The sequence below is a fragment of the Mauremys reevesii genome, linkage group 18 (assembly GCF_016161935.1).
Source record: "Mauremys reevesii isolate NIE-2019 linkage group 18, ASM1616193v1, whole genome shotgun sequence".
NCBI classification, from domain to species: Eukaryota; Metazoa; Chordata; order Testudines; family Geoemydidae; genus Mauremys; species Mauremys reevesii.
This window is the reverse complement of record NC_052640.1, coordinates 9711863-9734139: the sequence shown is the minus strand read 5'-3', so window position 1 is coordinate 9734139 and position 22277 is coordinate 9711863. Positions and strand designations below refer to the sequence as shown.

General features: G+C 42.6%; 1 protein-coding gene across 4 annotated transcripts in view; it reads right to left on the bottom strand.

The window, feature by feature from the left end:
- TMEM132B (transmembrane protein 132B) overlaps window positions 1-22277 on the bottom strand; it is a 341030-nt gene that overhangs the window by 7272 nt on the left and 311481 nt on the right. For all 4 annotated transcript variants that reach the window (XM_039505631.1, XM_039505630.1, XM_039505632.1 and 1 more), the window contains 2 exons: window positions 12994-13199; window positions 478-751 (listed from right to left, as the gene is read on the bottom strand). In XM_039505631.1, coding sequence (XP_039361565.1) covers window positions 478-751; window positions 12994-13199 — 480 coding nt within the window. The remainder of the gene's footprint in view (window positions 1-477; window positions 752-12993; window positions 13200-22277) is intronic.

The window sequence follows — 22277 nt, the reverse complement described above, 5'->3', positions numbered from 1 at the left end:
GTCCAAAATATAGATTTTGTATACAAGGATATAAAGGGAGGTTTTGTAAGCCAATACAGAAAGAAACAGTTCCTGATTTTTTAATTAAATATCAATAATTTTAAGTTCCCGCTATCATTTTGTAAACACAAAATGCCACATTTTCAAAGGTATTTAAGCATCTACAGCTAAAGATAGTTGTCAGGTGGCATTTTCAAAGAAGTTACGTGCCTAACCTGCTTAGGTGCGTTTGAAAATCCCATTAGCCGCCTATCTGCAGCTTTAGGTACATAAATACCTTTGAAAAACTGTCCCAAACTGCATTGTGCTGCTGTAATTAAGAATCAAGCAATGAAAATGACTGGAAACAAAAGTGAAACCTATTCAGACTTCTCTGTTAAATTAATGTTTGCCTCAGACATAACAGCCTTTTATATTATAGCCAGTAATCAACTGCTCTCACCCCAAATTCTATATAGGTATATTTTGAGCTGTTACCTGAACTGTGGTTATCCCATGATCACGACCAACTAGTACCCGTCCGTCCTGTAATTTAGCAATCTTAGGCTCTTCCACCTTCATGAAATCGGTCACGAGATCCGTGATGTCAAACTGCCACTCAGAGCCCAGCATATAGGTCAGCTGGCCTCCAAAATCGGAAGACTCTGCTACAAACTGTGTGAGGACTCGCACCATGGCGTGCTGGTACTGAAGGGTGCAGCCTCTGCCCTTCCTCTCATCATCCTCTTCATCATCACTGTCACGGGTAGGCCTGTAAATGGATGGGTATTTATTATCCTTAATTCTCAGGATCACATTACAGCCTTCAAAACTTCCACCCGATTAGCAAGTCAATATATTAGTCTTTTCATTATCATCTCCCAGCCTGGTGAGGGGTGAGAAAATGGATTTTGATGCCTCAGCTGGAAAACTTGAATGACAATTTTGCACAGCTGTTTTATAATGTCCCAGTTAGAAGCCACACTCCGTTGTGGCCAGCAGAGAATCGTCGTCAGATTTTTGGATACTTTTCCAAATTGAACCTCTCTGACCCTTTAAGGCATTTGCATCATTGCTGAAGATCCAGTGAGTCTAGAACCTGTTCTATTTTTTCATCAAATGCTCAAATCCTCAAGGTGACTAAGAAAAACATCATGAAAAGTTTGACAGTAGGAGGTACGGTACCCCCCCCCCGTGCATGCTGACGGTTGCAGATCGGCCTTGGGGGAAGTGGAGGCTACATCTGCATAACAGGGGTGGCAGCTGCCACTTCTTAAGCGTGACCCGTTCTGCAGCACCTTCATGGCAGTCTCTTTGCTCATGTACTGCGAAGGTACAATACATTCAGGGACCCCTGCTTAGATCATGCTCCTCCTTTAGCCACCTCTCCAGCTCACAGAGCCATGTGAATATAAGACATACAACATTACTATTTAATCTTAAATATAATCCTGTTCATTTGGGGAACTGGACAGGTATAATTCAATGCAACACCATGCAGGAGTTCAGATAAACAGAACCCAACACTTCCATAGGTAATCAGCATATCAATTAATACCTAACATCATATGATGTGCAAATAGCAGTATGAGGCTCCTGGCTGGCTGTGCCATCACTCACAGCTATGCTCAATAGGACCATTAGAGACACCTGCTTTATAATTTTCTAATTATCTCCCCACATACTGTAATAATTGCAGCTATGCAGTTAAAGGTTCCTATTGGCTTTCTACAAAGTATCACAATGACTTGTACATGAATACTGCTGTTCATACACAGAGCAACATTTTCCATGCTTTAAACACTGTTTTTTCATTGATTCACTTTACACCCTAGGACAAGCACACAGATTCTCTAATTGAACCATTTTTGTTGTCTTGAAAGTCAGCTATTAAGCACTGGGTGGTCACACTTTCTCTCATTATGCCCTCCTGCTGTGGAATTTGTTGCCTAGAAATATTTGATTTCACTCCTTTTTTTGTAACCATTTCTAAAGCTGGGATGGGGAAGAATCCTCTTATTTTTCCTGGGGCTTGGGGAAGTATTTTTGTATTTGCTATGTTCTTTTATCTCTTTGAAATACACAAGTTATGAAAAAGCTATTATAAAACACAATTGTTGTTGTAAGTGGTCTTACAACAAAGTTAGCAACCAATAAGTTGAAAAAGACTCTAAAAAATCCACATCCTTCGGCGTGCTAGAACCGGGAAAATCCTGGTGTTCTGTAAATCAGTGTACTGATGTACGCATCAACGTGTCCAGAGTGTACATCATTGAATAGTGTTGTTGTAGCCAGGTTGGTCCCAGGTTATTAGAGAGACAAGGCAGATGAGGTAATATCTTGGTAACATCAGGCTGGAAGAAGAGCTCCATGTAGAAATCTTCACAGAAAGGAAAAGTCTGCAGGGATTCTTGAATTTTTTCACATTATGAGCTACATCTCCATTAGAAAGATTGTCTCATAGACACCTCTCCTCCCCTGTGTGATCCTGCAAACCAGCTCCACTCCTACCGACAAATGAATAACACATCCACGTGAGCAATGCAGCAACTGTTCACATGAGAAAGTTAATCTTAGGGAAGTTTCATAGAATCATAAAAATGTAGGACTGGAAGGGACCTCGATAGGTTACCTAGTCCAATCCTCTGCAGTGAGGCAGGACTGAGTATTATCTAGACCATCTCTGACAGGTGTTTGTCTAACCTGCTCTAAAAAACCTCCAATGACAGAGATTCCACAATCTCCCTAGGTAATATGTTCGAGTGCTCAACTACCTTCACAGTTAGGAAGTTTTTTCCTAATGTGTAATCTAAATCTCCTTTGCTGCAATTTAAAGCCATTACTTCTTGTCCCATCCTCGGTGGTTAAGGAGATTAATTTATCACCCTCCTCTTTATAAGCTTGTCTCGTTCACCAGCACAAGTTGCGCCAATAAAAGATATTACCTCTCCCCGCCCCCCTTGTCTGCCTAATATCATTGACTAAATTTCTCTAATATCATTGAATAGTTACTTCACTGAAACCAATGGCATTTACACTCAGGAAGAATGTGGCATATTATATTTTAACAAAGGGATATTGAAGAATGACTTACAGCAGGACCATGCAAAAAGCAGTGCAAATCCTATGCACAGAAATTTATTTCATGCCAGCAGAAATAAACAGATATCCAAGGCAGATTTTCAAAATTGCTCTAAGCCCACAACTAGGGCCAGCTATTCCCATTCAGGCACCAACATAAATGGGCAGATTTTCAGAACTCTCAGCACCCACTTCAGAACTCTCATCTTAAAGAGCTCTTTGGAAAATCTGACCAGTTATTTCAGTTCCTCGACAGGAGCTGTTGGTTGCTGAGCTCTTAGGAAAATCTGCCCCCTCTTTGAGTTTAGTCTAGGAATTTTCTTTTTTTTCAATAATCTGACCCCATAAAATGAGACGCAATGTAACCCAGATCTGAATCCGCCATGATGGGATTTTGCAAGATCAAAAACTGAGGTTTTGCAAAACCCAAATCTGGCCTGTTTCTCATTTAGAGAAAAGAGAAACAATCAATCTTTTACTACTCTGATGCAATTAATATCTTTTATCTAAATTAATATCTAATATCTAAAACTTTTATTTTATTTAGAGGCTTTTCTGTTCCAGAACCACGAGTCCTGACCTCTGCCATCACAAAATGAAATCTGGCCTCCATCAGCTGATGGGTCCCAGTCAAGCAAAACAAATGTGATGGGAGCAGAGCTAAACTGCCCCAGCCAGTTCAAGGCGTTGGAGGCTGTAAAATACTATAAAAGAACCTGTCCCCACACCCATTCATTGAGCTGGGCAGATATAGCTAAGAAAGGGATGAACTTTCAGAGAGTTCTCATTCTTAGACCAACCCTTTCTAGTTAAGGCAGATGGTCTCCTGTTGGTTCTCACTGAACATCCCATCTCTGTCTTTGTTGCCATATTCAGATTTGTTCTATCAATACTAAGCAATGGGCCCGGACCCTGGGTATGTTCCTGAGCGGCTAGCCCATGCTGTCTCAGCTTCACTGCTATTGTTATTCGAGCTAGCCAGATCAAAACTACATGTGCTGCTGTCACACCTCTGATTGCCATGTAGAAGTCCCCTTCAATTCAATTTTAAAATGGGTGCTTATAGATTTGTGTTTTCCTTATTATTTTCACATACAAAATGTCTGACTCTGTCTGACCCACCTGTGTGTTGCCGCTATTAAAGTTTAGTCTGCTGACTGAACCCACAGATGACTAGAATTGTTCACAGGGAAAATATATTCAGTTTCCATTCAAAATGGGTAGGGTGGGGATGGGGGAATCAGGCGGGTGGGGATGGGGGAATCAGCCAGCTCCATTCTGCTCGCTCCACAGAAATGTGAGCTGGGGGAGACAGATTGGTCAGTTTTGTGCAGATGACAGGAAGTCGCATGTCATGCTCCCTCTATTACCTGCGGTCTATGGAAGCCACTCCAACTCCCTGAGGTCAGCCCTGCAACAGGTCAGAAGAGCTTATGTTCTTGGCCACAGGAGGTGAAGCCAATGAGAAGCTGCTACCTGCAACATGCTGCTTTCTAGAGCTCACAGGCATCCCCCTGGGAGACAATGCTACCCCAACAAGCACTAGTGCCTGCAGAGCAGAATGACTCCCCCAGGAGCTGTGCTACCAGTGAGTAGAGATCACTCCCATTATTTGCCCTCACTGCAGTCTCCAGACCTCTCCAGGCATGGGATCACCAGGGTTCATCTCCCTGGGAAAGGTTTTGTAATATAGCCCACTGTTGTTGTCATCTTAATATTTCTACATACAAGCCCACATTTCTTAGTACTTTCAAACTTTTCTGTTGCACAAACATGTAGAATGTTAGAAAAGTTTTGAGAGTACTTTAGATCTTAGAATGTCTGAGCCTAAGCCCACGCCCTGATGTAACGTTGGTGCAAAGGTGGAAACTGATGTGCCGGCAATTTCAGAACATGCTTTGCAAGTTTCCATTGCCAGATGCCAATTCAAGTTGTCCTTCTTTAATTCAAGGGTGTTTTTAAACAAATGATATCCATTTCCACTTCAAAGCCACAACTCCCTGATTCAGTTAATAAGACAGAGCTTTTCAATACTTTGCCTTCTTGGACCCAACAAAGTGTTTGAAATCCATCACATTACATGGTCCTCATTGAGCCTTAACATCTTGTTAGTGATCTTAGTAGGCCTAAAATCCTTCCTTGAGCTCATTTTAAGATGTGTCCTCTTAAATGCAAGCTACTGCTTCATATTCCCTTTTTTTTCCTGGTTACCTCTAAGGTTAGTGAGCCTTGTGCTTTGAATATCTTTCAGAATTCTGCTTATCCATATTTCTTGCTCCTTTACAAATGTATTCAGAAGATTTTTGCTTGTCTGGACTGCACCAAGGTTGCCAGAATTCCATTTCATTTACATTTCAGACAGATAAAATCCTTGCTAGAGGGTAGAGTTAAAACAACCCTGTTATAATGGTGCCTGCTAGCAATGATATAATCAGCGATCCGTCTGCTTTTCTATTATAGAGCTGTTCTACAAGTGGTTTAAGCTTGTCCATTTTAATTTTAATTTGCAACTAGGCATGCAGGTTCTCAAGCCAGTTGCTAAGGTTTTTTTTAACAGAAAAAGAGAAGCAGTGAATTTAGTTTAGCTGGTATTTGAATCTGAAATGCCCATAAAAAAGAAAATTTACCTTTTTAAGGCATTTTTGCAACACTACTAGATGCAGAAAAATCTGACTTTTTCAAATAGGAAACTTTACACCATTAGACCTTGATTTCTGGAAGCCACACAAATCTGCTACACACATTCAACCCATTGTTTTTCATCAAGAAATATGATGTGGTATCTTCACGGATGCTGAAAATAAAATCTACCGTTCAAACTCTCTACACGGGAAGTTAAGCTGAATTCACTAAAAGGAATTCATTTAAAGGGAATTACTTAAAGCATGTTGAACCTCTGTGTGGATGATCTGATGCAGAAGTAATGTGGCCTTAGTTCACTTCAGCTTAATTCACATTGGAAGGCTACTTCGCTTTTAAAAGCTACTTTATTCTGAATGAAAGTGTACACATAGAATCATAGAAATGTACGTCATAAAGGCCAGTCTCCTACGCTGAGGCAGGACCAAGTAAACATAGACCATCCCTGACAGGTGTTTGTTCAACCTGTTCTTAAAAACCTCTAATGATGGGGATTCCACAACCTCCCTTGGAAACTTATTCCAGAGCTTAACTACCCTCATAGTTAGCAAGTTTTTCCTAATAACTAACCTAAATCTCCTTTGATGCAGATTAAGCCCATTACTTCTTGGCCAACCTTCAGTGGACATGGAGAACAATTGATCACCGTCCTCTTTATAACAGCCCTTAACATAGTTGAAGACTTTCCCCCCCGTCTTTTTTTCTCAAGATTCAACATGCCCAGTTTTTTTAACCTTTCCTCACAGGTCAGGTGTTCTAAACCTTTTGTCATTTTTGTCGCTCTCCTCTAGACTCTCTCCAATTTATCCACGTTTCCTAAAGTGTGGTGCCCAGAGAGGGCCACAGTGCTCTAGCTAAGGCCTCACCACCAGTGAGTAAAGCAAGGCAATTACCTCCTACGTCTGACATACAACACTCCTGTTAATACACCCACCTCCTTCTGGACCTCAGGAAAAGTGCATATGTTCTTGCTGTATATTGCAACATCTCCCTTTTTCCAAGCCTGGCCTTCCTGTCTATACCAATATTCCAGTCATGAGCCTTATCCCACCAAGTCAGTCTGTGATGCCAATTAAGTAATTATGTACTAATACTTCCAGTTCTTCCTGTTTTATTCTCCATACTCCTTGCATTTGTGAATAGACAGATTCTCCCAATGGTTTCCTTCTTGTTTCTCCTGTGACCCTACTGTAATTTCCATGTCCCATCCCCCCTCCGCGCCAACACTCAGCCTTTTGTTAAGGTCAAACGTTTGTCACCTGCCTCCTTTGAACCTAGTTTAAATCCCTTCTCGCTAGGTTGGTGAGCCAGTGCATGAAGATGCTCTTCCCCTCTTGGTCAGGTGGACCCCCCTCCCTTCCCACATAAGGGTTGAATGCACTTTAACTAATACACTTTAAATTGACACTTTTAGTTAATTCAACTGAACTTTTCTGGTGTCCCCTTGTAGTTATGCCCCAAGCAGGTTCTGAGCAAATAACTCTCAGCCACCACAGACTGGAATTTAGATCCATCACCTTCTTTATGTAAAACTCTTATTACATTTGGCCCTAAACCCCTTCAAAGTTCCTATGATTCTCCACAGGGTTTAGTCTTGGTGATGTTCAGTAGGGATAATTGCTGGGTGAAACAGGGTGTTTTGAATTCTATTGCTTAGTTTACGCTGAAGTATAAGCTGGACTAAGGCTGGGTCCCTGGGAGCCTCATGAAAATAGGGTGCTCTCATAGTAGGCAAACCCTGATTTAAACAGCAGAAGGATAGTTTCAGCTTGCTGTGGGAGGCTCTCGCCATGCGTTTCCCATTGATGCACGCTGAAGCAACGCGTCTCATGTAAATAGCTGAGACCTTCCAGGAGAGGATAATTATTTTCCGGGTGCATAATGAGACAGAATAAATGCTCTTGTTAGACTCTCGGACGCTATGCAGGCCTTGTGCTCACTCTATTATTTGACTTTAAGTTGAATATATTCCTTTCATTTGCTGAGATTATAGGCTTTTCTGCCGTTCATTCCACCAACAGTCTTCCTATTAGCATTCTGCTGCTCACAGGCTCCATACAGTACATTAGTCATGAGCATATACCTAGCCAGAGAACAGATTTTCATCTGGAAAATTGACTGCCCCTATTGAAAGTGGCATGCACCATAGATTAAATTATGATTCTCCGTCTCATATGGATAAGTATATAAGTTCCTCCTATATTTATGGATTGGCATAGTAAGCCATATTTCTGCTTATACACAATGGAGACTGCTTTGTATACGCCGCTTCTTTAGAATAGCCCAAATCCTAAATTCCTCACTTAGTTCTGATGCAAATTTCTAATGAAGTAAAAGCCATTTAATTCAGTGAGGAGCAGGTGAAAACTTGCCATACCAATCCAAAGGGAGCAAGGAATTCAGGATGTCTGCCACTGTGTTTATATTTTACCCTATCTTCCTACTTTCCCTTGAGAAAAGTTGCACATAAGAAGATATTTAAGCAAGAAAGGATCAATTATTACATGCATCTTACTATTACCCACAGTTATAGGCCCTTCATTACTATGGTATGTGGACAATAACATGGTATCAACAGACCCTTTCATTATAGGTAAGGCTAAGATTTTGTCATGGTTATTTTTTAGTAAAAGTCACCGACAGGTCACAGACAATAAACAAAAATGAACGGAAGCAGTGACCTGTCTGTGATTTTTGCTGCTACGGCTCCATGGTTTCCCCCACTACCCTGGTGACTGGGAGCTGTGGGGTTCCCCCTCCACACGCAGCAGGTGGAAGCTGCAAGGGGGGGTCCCCCTCCACCCACGGTGGCTGGGAGCTACAGGGTGACCATATTTCCGCAAGAGAAAATGGGACAACCCCAACCGCTCACCTGAGGCATCCCCCCATCCCCTGCACGAAGCTTTCGCCTGTTGCTGGAACCCTGAGGAGGGCCCCCTCAGGGATCTGTCACCAGTTACTGGAACCTTGCAGGGCCCCCGCTGCCAGGGCCCCCGCTGGCTGCCAGCTCCAGAGTCCCACAGCCCCTGGGGCTGAAGCAGAGAATGTCACAGAGGTCTCTGGAAGTCACGGGTTCCATGGCTTCCGTAACCTCCATCACATAAACATTGCCTTAACCATAGGATTAAAGACTTCCTAATAATATAGACTAAGATTTTCAAAGGAATCTAAGGGAGTTAGGCAGCAATTCTCATTGACGTTCAAAAGGAGTTATATGCCTAACTTTTAGCCCTCTTAAAAAAATACCAGTCCTAGTTCTTCAACAGCTCATGAGATTTTTTGGACTGACAATATTGACTCTTATGTTGTTTGTGTGTTCAGACAATACAAAGGTTATTGTTCTAACACAGAACGTTGGGAGGTTCTTGGGTGTTAAATGAAAGCTTTCTCCATTTGGAACGTCTTCACAGTGCATGATACAAGAACACATTTTGGATGCATGGCATTCACACAACATTACACTGTTCCAGGGCAGTTTAGTATTGACTAATGTAAGCTAAAACGCTGCTGAGAAGTAGGAGACCTAAGTTCAGCTCCTGAAGCTGCCACTCTCTTCCTGCACAACCCTGGGCAAGTCACTTAACCTCTCTGTGCCTCAGTTCTTCTGTTTGTCAAATGGGGATAATGCTTCCCTACCTCGCTGGGGTGTTGAGTATAAACCCATAAATATTAGCCATATAGAATAGGAAGGGACCTTGGGAGGTCATCTAGTCCAACCCCCTGCTCAAAGCAGGACCAATCCCCAGACCCCTTAAAGGATTGAACTCACAATCCTGGGTTTAGCAGGCCAATGGTTAAACCACTGAGCTATGGACAATACAAAAACTGCATGGTGTTGGTGTAATATAAACACCTAGAGAGAGAGAGAGAGAGAAACAAAACAAACCCCCTCTAAACATGGAAAAACAATGAAATATTGAGTAAAACACACAAAGCGTGAAAAAGGAAAGGAAACTTTGAAGCTCCCATACAGTGCAAATGTCAAGGCTAGCATAGCTAATGCTAGTCCCTGATTACCTATTGATTTAAAATAGAGGGAGGAAAAGTAAATAAAAACATTCTAGTGTTTCATAAACCCCGGGTAATTTATATCTCCTCGAAACCTTTCCAGTCACACATGCATAGACAGCTGACACACAGTGTCAAACAACCAGCTCCATTCTTGTAGCAATACAGCAGCCACACTTTTTCCTTCCATCCTTCAGGGAAACAATGGTTGCTAAAGATGTGCCAATGGGTCAGATGTAATTTGAGCAGCAGCGAACTAAGATTGCCTGCCAGCTTGCAAACAGTGCAGGCTCTCAGACCATTATCTTTATTTCAGCTGGCCCAATAACTCAGCATTAGACACTAGGAGGGAAATGTCCAAAGCTGTGCGTAATGGGGTTTAAAGTCAAAACGTCCATGATGTTAACCGCCGCTGAATGTCTAACTCACCATGTGTGGTGTTCAAAAGCCAATTCCTATAATAAACATCAGCAACCCAATCCTGCAGTCATTTACTCCAGCAAAAACCCCATTGGCTTCAGTTGGATTTGCGCCTAAGTAAGAACTGCAGCATCCGGCCCAAAAGCAGCAGAAGGTGCATCTCTTTGGATTGCTAAAACAAATGAAAGTTCATGATTCTGGGACTACGGTAGCAGCTGGCACCAATTCAATCAACGAGCACATTTTCTCTCTCCACAGAGAGCAACTTTGTCTTCACCTGTGAAAGTTAGAAAAGTTTCCATTGGGCCAGTTCTCCATTACCTGGCCTTTTGACACAGCCACCTGATCAGGAGCATCTTCTAGATAGACAAAAGAAGATGTCTGATTATCTGCCCATTTGCAGTGAGCTCATTGCCAGAATATCTGGTTAATTTATCCCATTACCCCAAGTTACATCCCCGTGTAAAGTGCTAAATAATTCTGCTCCTTGCTCTCTGTTTGGTCTCTTCAACAGCTAAGATGTGTCCTAGTCACTGAGCACAGCTGGCAACAGGCTCCTAGCTGGAAACTACTAGAATTTTCAGTGATAGGATCGCTGCTGCCAGAAACCCTTTTGTATTTGCATTATAAATTTGAGCTGATGTTATGCCATGCTCACCGATAGAATTTTTCAAGTTATCCTGATATTCATCAATACAGTAGTATTCCTGGAAACGCTTAATCTAGCTGCTTGTCCAAATGTTGGATGTTCCAGCCTGGGGCCTTTGAGGATGGGAGGGGAAAGAGAAGAGACCTCAAGAAGCCTTTTCCCCCTCCGCTCTTGCGCCAGTAGAGTCTCTTTATCAGAACGCAATCTTCTGTGAAACTGCAATGCTTTCTTGCCTAAATCAGATCTCTAGGTAGTGCTTCTTTGAGCTCCTCTGTAGAACTTGCTTGTACAAATCTTGATGCTTCTTCAAAAGATCTGCTGCTTTAATGCTCATTCACCTTGTCCCTTTTTCACCCACATGCTTTTATGTTTGCTCAGATCACTCCGCCTTGCTCTTCTTGATATTGCTGATGATTTGTGGGAAATTTTTCTCCCCCTCCCTTTCACATCTATGTGTTATCACCACGCTGTGTAACTGAGGCACTGCATGCGCTTTAAAGTCTGGTGTCGCATGGCACAATGACATTGTAACAGTAAGTCAGTGTAAGTATCAAACCATGGGCAAAACTGTAACTGACTGAAAACAGCTTTTGTGAACGCATTCTTCTATTCCGAGCTTGCCGGTCTTAATGGTAAAATCAAATCTAGCAAATCATCTAGACTGATGAGACAAAATGACAAACAACACTGTGCAAAGTGCACTTCCGCTGCTTGTTGTGACTTTAGAAATAGCAGATACAGGCTCAGGAAAGATAAGGGGACAGAAGGTGAGTCTATTATTGGAGCCCTGTGCCACATTACTGTCATGGAGAAGGTGCAGCAGAGGTCAAATGGAATAATCCACAGAAACGAGAAGCTCATCTATATTCAGAAATGTCAGAGAAACTGGACCTCCATTTTCTGGGAAAGAGGAGATTAAAAGGGGTCTAACCGAAAACGCCATATTCCCTTCAGAATTGTGTGTAATAGATGTAACGAGGCTTACTGAGCTACATTAATGTCGAGCACAAGGAAAACGGGGCAAGAACTTCAACTCTGAAAGCCTGATTTACAGCCAGGCCTCAACATGATCTGTTCTTGTGGGTAATAAATATTGTACTCACAAGTAATTGTTTGTGCCCACAGTTTTGCACCTGCAATGAATTGTGCATGCAAATATTAGCATTCAGAGGTCCAACTACATGTTTTTCAGGCAAAATGGTTTCAACAGAATAGCTCAGAGTAAGGTGCTACTCAGTGAGAGTAAGGATGGGAGAATTAGGCTGTAACTATGGACATGCCTGCATGGAGGGAGAGGGGGGAAGGGTTACTATGCACTAGCTGAGTTTTTGTGCATTGAAATGACTTGTATATACACCTGACGCAAACCCTTGAAGCATAACTCCACAGTTAAAGTGTAGTCTTTACTAGGCTCTAAAATTCTGATAACACCACTATGAGATAGGCAAAGTACTACCCCATTTTACAGATGGAGAAACTGAGGCTGGACTCTTCAGTAAATTTCACAAGGCCGCAAACAGTCAAACTAGAACTCAGGAATTCTGAATTGGGATTAGGACTCTAGAGCTCCAGGCACCCTGCCCGCTGCCCAGACCGGAGTCTTTTCTACAGTGCCTTTGTTTTATACCTATTATGTCTACACTGCAATCACAGGGTCTGCGGGCAGCTTGCATAGACAAACCTGAGCTACCATCAATCTAGCCAGCTTGGGTACCAGAGCAGGGAGACCGCAGCTGTGAAGCCTTCAGTGTGGGCCCAAGTAATTACCCAGGGTTCTGGCAGGCTTGTGAAGCCCATGCTGAGAACCTGTGCCTGCCACCCCTGTGCTCCTCCAGTTCCCAAGCGAGCTAGGTTAAAGCTAGCTCAGATATGTCTGTACACATTGCAATTGCATCCTGTGGTTGCAGTGTAGACATGCCCTGTGTCCTTAAATACTTAGTGCTGCCTGCTTGATGTGCTAGATCCGCACTCTTTCTGCAGATTCACGTCCATGCAGCTAGCTTTGATTTCGCGGCGTTTTCACAGGATGGAAAGGAGGACAGAACTTGGCCTACCATTATCACAGGAGTGACTGTTTCAGGCCAAGGCAGACTATAAACTCTGGTTGAAAATGGGATGTTCTACCCTCTGAAAAATAGCCTCCAAATGAACCTGCTGGACCTTAAAATCCCCAGCCAAATGCATGCACCTAGGTCATGCAAATATAGCAATCATACCTCTTATTGGAGGTGACAGGTATCCTCCAGCCCTTGATCTGGCTAAGTTCTGTATCCGAGATCTCTATCTGCAAAGGAAGCCGTGGAGCCCAGACCGTCACTTCCAGCTGGGTGGTAAAATGCTGGTAAGTAAAGTTCACAATGGTATCCACTTTGCTCTTCATTTCCTTGCCATTAACAAAGATGGAGTCGCATCTGCCAGAAACCTTTAAAACAAATCCCAAGATTAATTACAAAATGGATGAAAGTTCAGGAAGATGCAGAGGGAATGATACATTGGCATAAAGACATTGCTAATAACAGGAGTAATTCACATTGTATCTTGAGCTTTCGAATTAGTAGCAAACAGTGATAAATGGACCCCAAGGAAACAATTCTGCATTCCTCAATGGATACTACTTAAATTACAACTATAATTCAGTGTTATATGACCTGTGTTAGTCTTTTATACTGGACAAATTAAATTCTCCATGAATCAAACTTCATATGCATCAAATGTTGTTTACAGCTTGCTTAAAAATCCAGACACAGGGGGCATATGTTAATAAGAAAAAAGACTCTCAGACCCATAAAACAGAATCCTTCTCTTTTCACATGAGTACTGCAAGGTTCGTGCCAAAGACCTTCTTGTGGTCCATAATATGCATTCAGAACTTCAGTATAACTATTAATTTTAGACCTTCTAAGAGGAGTTTCACCAAAATAAATATAGAGCTGATGTACTCTCCTGATGTTTGTTCCATTAAAATACTTCCAGGACAAGCACTATATGGAAGCAACTAAGAACCTAAGCCCCATCCTTCAACTGGAGTCGTGTGGATAGATCCACTTCATCCTCACAGAGCCCTATAGGTTTCAGGGCTCCATTGGCACAGATCTGGCTGCAGAGTTGAGCCTCTGGATTATAATCTCTTATCCTGTAACAATCTTAACCTAGACTGGAAACTTTCTGCTTTACAATGTGTGTGTCCAATGGAACCCTGGCCCTGCTGCTGCTGCTGCTGCAAGATAAATAATAATTTTAATTTGTTTTTTTAAAATAAAGGGAAAGATGTGACAGCTGCCAAAGAAGTCAGCATACACTGACCTCTGCCACTTGAGCGGGGCAGTGATCTTTAGTAATCATGACCCATGTCATTCCACTGAGACTGCTAAATAAATATCAGTCTTGCATCAGCACTTCTCTGTGTCACACCATACATTGTGTTGCAACACAGAATAGAAAGTTGAAGAGGGATAGGATTTAGGAATTCGATGTTAGGAACTGAATGAATGCCTGTTGCAACTTGTGCCCAGTATGGATAAAAGACCAAAAGGCCAGCAACCAGAAAATAAGAGACATGGGATTTTGATGGCAGACCCTGGGTCTGTCGGCAAAAGGGAGATCTGAATTCTTTGCAGACTGAGATCCCTCTTTGGCCCCCTCTTCTGTTCCCTTTGCAGGGAGGAAGGTGAAAGGTTTCAGCAGAGTAAGCAGAATCCTTGGGGTGGGCAATGGAGAGTCTAGCCTGAGTTATGGGCTATGTGACAGATGCCCTATAAACTGCACACTGGATCCACTTAAATGCCTGGTATGGTGAAGTGTGTGAATAGAGCCTCTCTCCCATGTTAAATTTTGGTCAAGTTGCAGCCTGCCACTTAAAACCCAAAAGCCATCCTTGTGTCTATCCCCATTCAGTTATGTGTCCTGATCAATCCCAATCAAGGGACTGAAATTACAATGAATGACTTTTTCCAAATGGGCTTTGGCCAAAGTTACCACGGTTTGGCTAACAAAATGCAGCCACTTGTCTGGAAATCACGCTCCTTCCACAACAGTGCCTGGAAAGTAATAGAATAAAAAACCAATCATCTAAGCACTTGCTAAGGAACGTAAAATGGACTCCAAGCTCACAGTCACAAGGAGCATCACAAATTAAATCGAACATATTCAAAACCCTTGTCGTTCCCCTCTCACAATGTGTCACAAATGTCTTGAAGCATTTTTAAGCACATTAATCAAGGCCGTTAATGGGAAGAGCAGTTGAGATTCTAAATCATAAAAGGTACATCGAGGGAGCGTTGTTCAAATTCACACGAGACAGAAATAATGGCGAAAACTTGAAGAGGGAAGGATAAACATCAAGACCCCATCAGGGGATTAACTACTCTACGTGATAAGACAGAAATGAATATTTTAGATTGTTTTTTTAGATGCCTAAAATGTTCTTGCATCTCCTTCACTCAGCAGGAAAGGTGCAAAATAAAGGAAGAAGGGGCTGATTTTCATTGGACCTATAAGAAAATCAGTAGGCTTGGTTCGTGGATTTCATAGATGAGGTCTTGAGCGGGCTCTCTGCACAGCAGTGAATTTTGCACCCTCGCTCACACCAAGTGTGGGACTCTAGCTCTGACAGTATTGCCAGAAACCCCACAGGTGGGGAAGGGAGGAGCAAGACGTGCGAGAACCGTGTTGCACCAGGTAAAAAGCAGAGTAGATGCCACTGTGCTTTCTCGGCACATGGGAGCCGCCATCTGCTGTTGTGTGATTTTGAAGGGTTTGGGTTTTTAGTCTTGGTTTCTTTTGAACGGCTGCTGAATATCCAAGTGATCAGGAAGAGTAAAAGACACTACAAGAACTGCTGTCTCTCCCATGAATGCTTCATGGTGGGAAGACAGTGACACCAGAGTGGGGTTGATCTGAAGCTTAAAGCGGCCATCCTCCATTCTAAAATGCACAAAGCAAGCGTATTTTAAAACATCCCAACACTAGCCATTGTCACCTGCCTAGCAAAGTTAAGAGATGCAATTTTAGAGTGTTTCCTCTATCAAATATTACAACCAGGTGAGCAGGAGGTCTAGCTATCCACTCTGGGATTCAGGTCAAATGAAAGTGAGGTGTAATTAACCTTTCCTGGCGTTGTAGCGGGTGGTTGGCTCCAATCCCCACAAGTAATTCTACAAGGCACAATTTCTTCTGTACAACCTGTCACAGCCTCCACATTTTAGACTAATCAAGTACCAAAGTATCTAGCAATCCAAAAGATTCACTAGGAAGCTGCTTAAAACTCAGGTCACCGAACATTTACTTATCTATTAGGAGAGCAGGCAAAGGGGTTAAAAAATGCTAAAATGTGATATCAGACACCCCACCCAAACCCCTCTCTCGCGTGATGAATTTTTCCATCTGCAGTTGTTGCTTTATTTAAAAGCCATAACCTGACCCTGAACTTACTTCAACAGCATGCCAGTGATTTAGAAAAGAGGCTGAATTAGGAAGTCTTTAAACAAAGCAAAACAAAATCTATCTGGGCAAAACATGAAAAAATTCGACATGAAAATGTGAAGGTTGTTCTCCCAAGTACTGAAGTTTGTAGCTAGGTTATTCAACATGCAGTGGGGGGAAAAATTATTTGATTCTCCTTTCACTTAATTTGGAGTAACTCAGCTGGAGCCAGTAATAAAAATAGAAATAAAAATGCCTACTTCTTATCTAGTGCTATTCATTCATAGATCTCAAAGCGCTTTGAAAAGGAAGTGAGCATCATCGTCCCCATTTTTATAGATGAGGAAACTGAGGTACAGAGAGGTGAACTGACTTGCCCAAGGTCACCCAGCAATCCAGTGGCTGAGGTGGGAATAGAACCTATGTCTCCTAAGTCCCTGTCCGGTGCTGACCACTAGGCTATGCTGCTTCCCAGTAGACCTAAAACTTGTGTAAGAGCAGAATCAGGTCCCTAATGGGCTGTAATCTTGGGGTAAACTTCACTCCTGTACAGAGCTGCTTAAGAACTATTTATACTGGCTCTCAAAATAGGGTTTAATTGGTGCACAGGTATTGTGCTGCCCATGGCGACCCTTGGTGAAGAACCACAAGATTAAGATGAATGAGGCAAATGGACAAATATATACATTTATGTAACCAGTGCTATTGAACAGCAAAACCCACGCCAGTTAAAATCATTGAGTAAGCCATCAGTCTCTCCTTAAATCTCCATTGCATGAAAGAGCGGACTGCGGTATGACTGCAACCTTTTAAATATTCTGTAAAATAGTTCACCTCAGCCACACGCGCCCAGGCTGGGGAGGTTATAAAAGAGGGGGATAAGAATGACCGATCAAGCACATTATGGATCTCAGTAAAGGTCAGAGGCGCACTGTATACTGCTGCTTTCCAAAAAAAAAACGTGTGAGGGATGCAAAAATCTCTGGACTGTGGCTGAGGCTGTAAAGAGAACAACAGTGATGGGACTTTCAATGTGAAAGGCAAATAGAATAAATGACTCATTCTTGTAATAAACTTAAAACTGTAATCTTGTGATATTTCTTGAATGCCAGCCCTAGCCACTTTTTCCACAGTAACCTTAGAGGCGTTGTCTTTTTTTACCCCAGTAGGAAGAATTTGCTGAACTACATCAAACACCCTACGTTGTGTGGTTTTTCTGAACGATGCGTTCTCCTGTGTGGTGCTGGCACAGTTCAAGGACTGCCCAGTCTGAAATGAGCTCCTCAGCTCCAGGAATTTGGCTAGGTGCTTGAGAACTGGGAGGAGGCAAGATGGAAAGAATCTTCCTTTTTTTTTTTTTGCCTCGTCAGCAAAGAGCTGGGCTCCATGGGACGTAGCAAGTCTGCATTTTCTGAGTGGTTTCCTTAATTCCTGCCCTTGGGCACCTTCGTTATTCCACTGCTGGAGTGGCCTCCTCACCCGTGGAGGTGGGGTGGGATTTGCCCCACAAACCATACATTAAACCTCTCCCTACTCATGCTGTCCTGAACCTCTTTGTTGTCTAGCTGTGACATGCACCCTCAACCCCACCCTGCATTTCCTCAGTTTTCTGCTTCTTATTTGACTTTCCTTCCTCCAAGAGTTGGTGAAGTTTGTTTTGTCCTGAGAAGCTTTTCCACAGAGCTTTGGAAGCTTCCGACCAGATACAGGCATAAATGACCCCAGCATCAGTGAGTCCGCCAAGAGGGGGGCTGCCAGTGTAGCCCCTGCAGACAGGCAGCTTTGCACTTCAAAAGTGGACAGCACTGGCTGGGGAAGGGTGTGCACTTTGGACAGCCTGTGGACGCATTGACTCACATCATGTCCTTGGCATCCTCCAGCAGTTGGGCTCCTGTGGAACTCAACTGCAATTTCAAGCTGCCCTTCCCTGCGGGGGGCTGTAAGGGAAGGTGGCAGTATAAGTGCTACTTGCCTCCCGAGGGGAATGGATTCCCCACCTGCAGCCCCTGCTGGCATAGGGAGGCACAATTCACAGTCATGGTGAATCAAGACCTGTAAGTTATACTTACATGGCTAACGGTAGTGGCCAGGAGCAGAGCAGCATGCTAATTTCACCCCAAAGTTTTAACTGGATGTGGTGTTATCCTTTGCTCCTTGTCCTAAATTATTGTGTGGTGTCTCTGTGCTAAAGTGCAACTCCAAAGCTTCACCCTAGAGGTGGCAGGACTGCAGTGGAGGAACTAACGGGTATAGCTTGTATTGCCAAGCAGGAACCAATGGGCTTAAAGGTATCATATGAATATAAGATATAGGGATTCATTCTGCTGCCCCACCCTGCACTGGGATGCAACTTCCATAGAAGTTGCAGGGAAGTTATGTATATTTGAGGGCAGGAATTTGGTCTGTTATTCTTATAATACCCTTTGATCTGTGCAATTTCTCCAAGGTTGTTCCCAAACCGGGTTATTTCTTCCCCTTGGCTGAATGTGTGGCCTGGTATCTGCAAATTATGTCTCATATACCATTTCAGACAAATGACGTGAGCCATGAGACGAAGGAAGGCCAGGCAACTTGATGCTGAAACTGGAAATGATGAAAACAGAAGGTTTATACTGTTTTAATTTTAGACATGTGCAAAATAGCCTCAAAGTGTCATTTTAATTGTCTTTTTTCCAAGTTAATATTTTTAAACTAGCAAATTAGCACTCCTTCAAGTACTTCCCTCTGAAGTAATGATACCATCCTGAGGCAGTTTAGGATACAAGTATGTATTCCCTCAGGGGAACCTAGAAGATATATCCTAAGCCTTGTTTCCTATTGAAAAATGTTAGTAAGAATTTAATTCATGTACTAACTACCCACTGTGGTTAGCATAGTGTTTATTTTTCAAACTATCCAGCTTTCACAGAAGACAACGCACATTCATGCATTACAGTGTTGTTGGTGGGTTTTTAAGTATAATTCTGTTACTATTTGGAAAACAAGATCCAGAATACCCAGGACATTTGGAAATATGCTCCTTGCAAACAGATAGTCCTTAAAACAGAAGACACTGGGAAGAATCAGCTGTAAGACCTGATTTCATTCTTATTAGAAGTATTAAAACCCATGATTTTGACAGAAGCTCCTCCACTAATCTCTCCAGGGTAAACAAATCCTCTCACTGAGATGCATGCATGTACACTGCAATTATCTCTTCATGGCCATTGGGTTTCAATTACTTTTGTTTTTAAATATATGTTGCTTCGTTAATTAAATGGGAAAAAACATTCAAATATCGTAGGTGAAATCTTAAGTTTCCAACTCCAACGATCTCATTACATCAGAGCATATCCTTCAAATGAATCATTCAGTGCAACTTTAAGTTCTCACAACAATCGAATTAAAAAGATTCTGTCCTTGCTCCAAAGTACCTCTGCCCCACATACTCTTGGATACTGATCACTTCACTGTTTGGAGGTAAAGACAGGTGTGCATATTTTATTCAGAGGATGGCAGGGAAGGGGTTAATGCTCTAGACAGGAAGGACTATAATTCTCTGCTTGGACTGGAGGGATTTGCAGCTGGGCCAGCTTTGTGGGCAATTAATTCATTCTCTGGCCCAACCTGCTATAAGAGGGGATCAGCAAGTGGAGTGAGGTGGAGAAGTTGCTGGCAGAATCTGAGACTAAGATTCAGGGAGAAAGGATTTACATGTATTGTTCCCTTTTACAATAAAGCACATCGCCTCCTAGGCATGCCAAATCCTGTTGTATTCTCATTGCCCTGTCACAAATACCTGTAGCCAAAAATACTTCTAATAATTGTATGTAACTGGTCTGGACCCTTCATGCAAGGATCCCATGTTGCTTCACAGCCATTATAATGAGAGATCAGTAAATGTCGTTATGCTAATTTTATAGTCAATCAAAGCGGGTCACAGAAAACAGCTAGGGCAAAAGGTAACAGAATGGGTCCCATTAATAAATTGGTGACTGGCTCTGATACCACAATGTTGGGAGGGTTGTAAGAACATGAATAGACAAATTGTTCAGTTATCTAGAGAAAGGGTTTACATGTTCAGCAGGCAGAGGAACAATCCCACTGGGGAATAAAATACAAAAAGCAGCCAAATACACGAATGCTAGCTAAACAGAATGTCATCCCCAGGACATAACTAACTGTGCCATTATAGAGCATCAGGCACATTCAAAGGACATCAACACTCGCAGACACTTCAGTTCCACAAATACCCTCCTGCCCCAAAAGTTGGAGTGGATTCAGAATTCAGCCCAGCTTGTGCTCTGATCCATAATGCATACTGTACGTAGAAGCACAGAATGCATAAAATGCAAGGGAGTGAGTCAGCTTTCGCAAATGGAAGGAAGAAAGCAGGAAGCTTTATGTTATACTTTCCAGGGAATTCAAAATCCAAGAAAGCGTCTGTGCTCTTTCTTTCATAACCTATGTTGGCAGTTTAGCACTCAAATGCAACCCCCGCTGTAACCAATCTATGTCCAGGAGTAAAGGAGTAAAAATAACAAAATAGATTTCAGCTTCTAGGTTACAAGCAGTTATTACAAATAAGATTATGATCCTCCCACACAGCCCTAGTGGTATTGTCAGGGCAAAACCTGGCCCTAGACATGCAGCACCGTGTAAGCACCACTTTGTGCAAGATGCTGAGCATCAGTGGGAATGGAGGGTGTTCCAAACCCCACAGAGGGCTCAATTCAGTGAATCATTCCTACCTGACAAAGCACTTAGCCACATGTAGCAATCCCATTGATTTCAAACACATGCTTTGCTGAACTGGGACCAGTATTCAATTCCTTGGCTCCTGCTACCTTAACCAAATATGTTCTTACCTTCCTCACACTATGCAATGTTGAATTTGCTTTATGGGGCATGGAGAGGAATAGGTAAATCAAAACTGGTAACTTCTGGGTCTCTTTATTTTTGATGCAAGGAACTGATTGTGCAACTCTACTTGGAAATAAATATCTGTTTTTAGGAAATACTCACTGGGGAGAAAGGAGCCATGAGTGATGTTCAGATCTCCCCCAAATCTTAGGAGGTGGGGAAGCTTGTTCAACCCCCAAAAGTACTACAGTGACAGTCCGAAACACTAACTACACCTTATGGCAAGGATACTGCTGTGTTTGGGGCAATTACTGTAGGCTACTGTAGTATTTTAAAAATATATATTAAGGCTTGACCCTGGGCCCATTGATAAAGTTTCCATTGATTTAATGGGGCAAGATCAGGCACTAGGGGCCAGATTTTCAAAGGTATTTAGGCACCTAAACAAATAGTCTCCTAGACTCCCAATGGGGGATAGGTGCCTAGTGGGATTTTCACAGTGCCTAGGTACCTAAATACCTTGGCCTTCTAAAGGAGTAAGGGGGCAGGTCCAAAGTTGCGGTCTGAACTTCTCCAGAGTTTTCTGTCTCTAGAAATAAGGACTCAATCCTGCAAAAACGTACTAAGTGGAAGTAACACTCATTACTCTGAGTAACCAGTGGAAAGCACACCAGCACCTGGCACAATGAGATCCTGGTCCACAACAGAGGCTCCTAGTAGGTGCTACCAAAACACACCCCAAAAGAACAACAACAACTAAACTCACAAGTGTTTCATAGACTTGTAGGACCGGAAGGGACCTCGATAGATCATTTAGTCCAGTCCCCGGCACTAAGGCAGGACTAAGTGTTATCTAGACCATCCCTGACAGGTCCTTGGCTGACCAGGTCTTAAAAACCTCCAGTGATGGAGATTCCACAAGCTCCCTGTGTAATTTGTTCTGGTGCTTAACCACCATGACAGATAGGAAGTTTTTCCCTAATATCTAATCTAAATGTCCCTGGCTGCAATTTAAACTCATTACTACTTGTCCTCTCCTCAGTGGATAAAGAGAAGAAAAATTCACCCTCCTCTTTATAACAACCTTTTATGTACTTGAAAACTACGATGTCAGTCTCTTGCAAACTAAACAGTTTTTTTCAATTTTTCCTCGGAGGTCATGTTTTCTAGACCTTTAATCATTTTTGTTAATCTCCTCTGGACTTTCTCCAGTTTGTCCACTGTGTGGTGCCCAGAA